Here is a 2,759-nt window from a genome sequence, read left to right as displayed (position 1 = left end):
ATCTATACAATTACACTATCATATATGCAAAGTTCCTAAGGCTATTTTTGATAAGTAGCATAAGAAATAGAACACCTATATAAGATTTCTAATTGATTATCTTCTTCATTTCAATAATCCAGAAAACTAATAATCATATAGTGGATCAGATTGCATGAAAATATTAATTAGTAAATGTCAATTATTATATTTCAAAGTTATAAATGCTAGTTACATGATGTTGAATGAGACTGTTAAGACTGATTATCAGTGACTGATTAAAAGAATTCAATTATTAACAAATTGTATAGTTAAAACAAACATACCTACCAACAATTAATAAATATAGTTTAAATCATGAGCCTATTGAAGCTAGACCACCATGGATAACCTAGAAGCAGTGGACGACCGTTTCGTCCTATTGTGGGACTCCTCAGCAATGCGCATCTACAATCCCCCATCGCGAGATTCCAACCCAGAACGTATCAGCCTCGCGCGCGGGCACTTAATCGATAGACCACTGAGATGGCCGACATCCAACAGCGTTAATATCTAACTTCAATCAATCCACGAAATTGAGCAACCATTCACCAATGTGAGTTGAGATCTCCCAACAGACCTGGTTGAACCCCACTAGTTACTGCTTCTCACTAGAACTCCAGGAAATGCCTCATGGAGCTAGTCACTAGTGAGCATATGATCACTATCTGATAATTAATAAATAACTAATATTTTTAAATGTTTATCAAAATTTTCGTACTTAACGACAACGTGGTGAATTATTATGATAGGATTGTACTTGGTTGTTTCATGTAATACTATTAATAATTAAGATCCCATCGAAGTCTTTCAGATTTTGCTAAAAAAGATCTAATTATTTTCAGATATACTATTTATTCTGTACTATGTAACCTTTCATATCCATTGTTAATAATAGGAAAAAAGGAATAGTATAAAAAGAATAAAATAAAAAATTAATCAAAATAAACCATCCATTTACAATAAAATATGCAATAGATTCATTTAATGATAATACTGTGATGTGGGCTACTTATATCCACACAAGTAGTATATGGTGATAGGCAGGCATAGAATGTATTTCAGTAGGAGATCGATAAGAAAAGAAAGGGAAGGAAGTGCTATTGGTGTGAAAATATATGGACAGTAATAATCAGGGACGATGAACTGATATTTACAAAAGGGATGGTCAAGAAAGAGTCAATTGTTTGATGATTTGCAAATTAAGTATTCACTGTATGGTTATCAGATTTTAGTAAGATAGTTTGTAATTTGTACTAAAATACATTCGATTGTCTCCATCCGTCTTCTTATTCACTGCAATACCATTACATTTCATGAATGTCATACACAATCACATTGAATGAATGTCCAACTAACATAAAATTTAATAAATCAACCTTCAATACAATAAAAATTTACAAGAGAACAAAAAAAAGGAAGAGAAATCTATTTAAATAGATCACTGAAATTTGTTTAGTTATTTGTAAATCAATTTGAACAGTTAAAAAAGAAAAAAGGAAATAAATAGAGAATGCATTCAATAGACTATCATATATTAAAAGTGTTATATCCTAGTGGAGACATAAGTACGGGTAACTTCCGTGATCTATTAATGGACTATTATTTTATATATATTCTTATTGTTTAGCTATTGACTAATTAGATTATGTATAACTATATTCATCTTATCATAAGCTTCATGTTGACCTATGGATTATTATCATATGAATTACTGTTCCTAAATTATATTCAGTTTATTGGTTATTGTCCCCCACGTTCATAGCCACATTTGGCTTGATCCTGTACAAATATTATTTTCCATTTTATAGTGTAATTCGGTCTGTCTGTCTGGTATATAAACCGAGTATGTTTTAAATAAATGATTCGCATAGCAGAAGCTGCAATTGGTGTTTTGGACTCGATTGAAAGGGCTAGGCGGACAAGGGACCAGTAAGGACGCTAGACTGCTCATACTAGTTGAACGTCATTGATTTGGCAGTGTTAAAATTAGACAAGACGTATTCCGATTGGCGGATAACTGACGGATAAAAAGCCGGACATAAAATCATAACGAATTGGATGCGGCGTTGTTCTTCTTTTATAAAGTCATAACAAATTGGTGACTTCTTTTTATAAAGTCATAACATAAAGTTTTTTGGAATTTATTCATGAAAATGAATAAAGATCATAAATGATTACGAATAAGCTGATTTACCACGGAACTAGATAACTAAACGAAAATATCAAAGATGTATTTATGAGAACTACAGTTATTCCCTAGTCATCTATTGTTTAAATCTTTTGATGAAACTTGAATCAAAGTTGATTATTGTCGAGCAAACAGTAAATAAGTTGGATTTTTAAAAAAATTTAAAGGTTAAACTAGTTTTCAGAAATAAAATTTCACTTTTAAAACGTATATTTATTTCTATACTAATTGAAGTTTTTGAGTAAGAATTATTTCCTTTAAAGTAATCTTTACTCTTTTTTGTTACATACTACAAGGAAAAAACGAAATTTCTGACAACCCAGAAGTGGTAAGCCTAATAAGAAAGATTTATAGAAGAGTATTACTCATATTTTCATGAACATCTGTATACAATCTTTGAATACGAAGTATTCTATAAAATTGGGTAGCTTTCAGATGTGCTTCTAGGTACAATTGCTAATGTAGAACTTCGCTATATGGAACTTTATTTATTTAATCACATAAATATTCGTACAAAGGGGAACCAGATATATATGCGCCACGCAAATCA

At 30.7% G+C, this 2,759-nt stretch overlaps 1 protein-coding gene across 1 annotated transcript; it reads right to left on the bottom strand.

Annotated features, from left to right (window-relative positions):
* Positions 1–1,777: 1,777 nt before the first annotated feature.
* On the bottom strand, positions 1,778–1,972 carry Smp_204400 (unnamed protein product; the record flags this gene model as incomplete). Its single annotated transcript, XM_018790841.1, has 1 exon — positions 1,778–1,972. One exon carries the CDS (start codon positions 1,970–1,972, stop codon positions 1,778–1,780), a length of 195 nt encoding a protein of 64 aa, XP_018645860.1.
* Between the last annotated feature and the right edge of the window lie 787 nt (positions 1,973–2,759).

The sequence above is a fragment of the Schistosoma mansoni genome, assembly GCF_000237925.1.
Source record: "Schistosoma mansoni, WGS project CABG00000000 data, supercontig 0013, strain Puerto Rico, whole genome shotgun sequence".
Taxonomy (NCBI): domain Eukaryota; kingdom Metazoa; phylum Platyhelminthes; class Trematoda; order Strigeidida; family Schistosomatidae; genus Schistosoma; species Schistosoma mansoni.
Note: the sequence above shows the minus strand (reverse complement) of the source record. Positions and strands in the feature narration are given on the sequence as shown.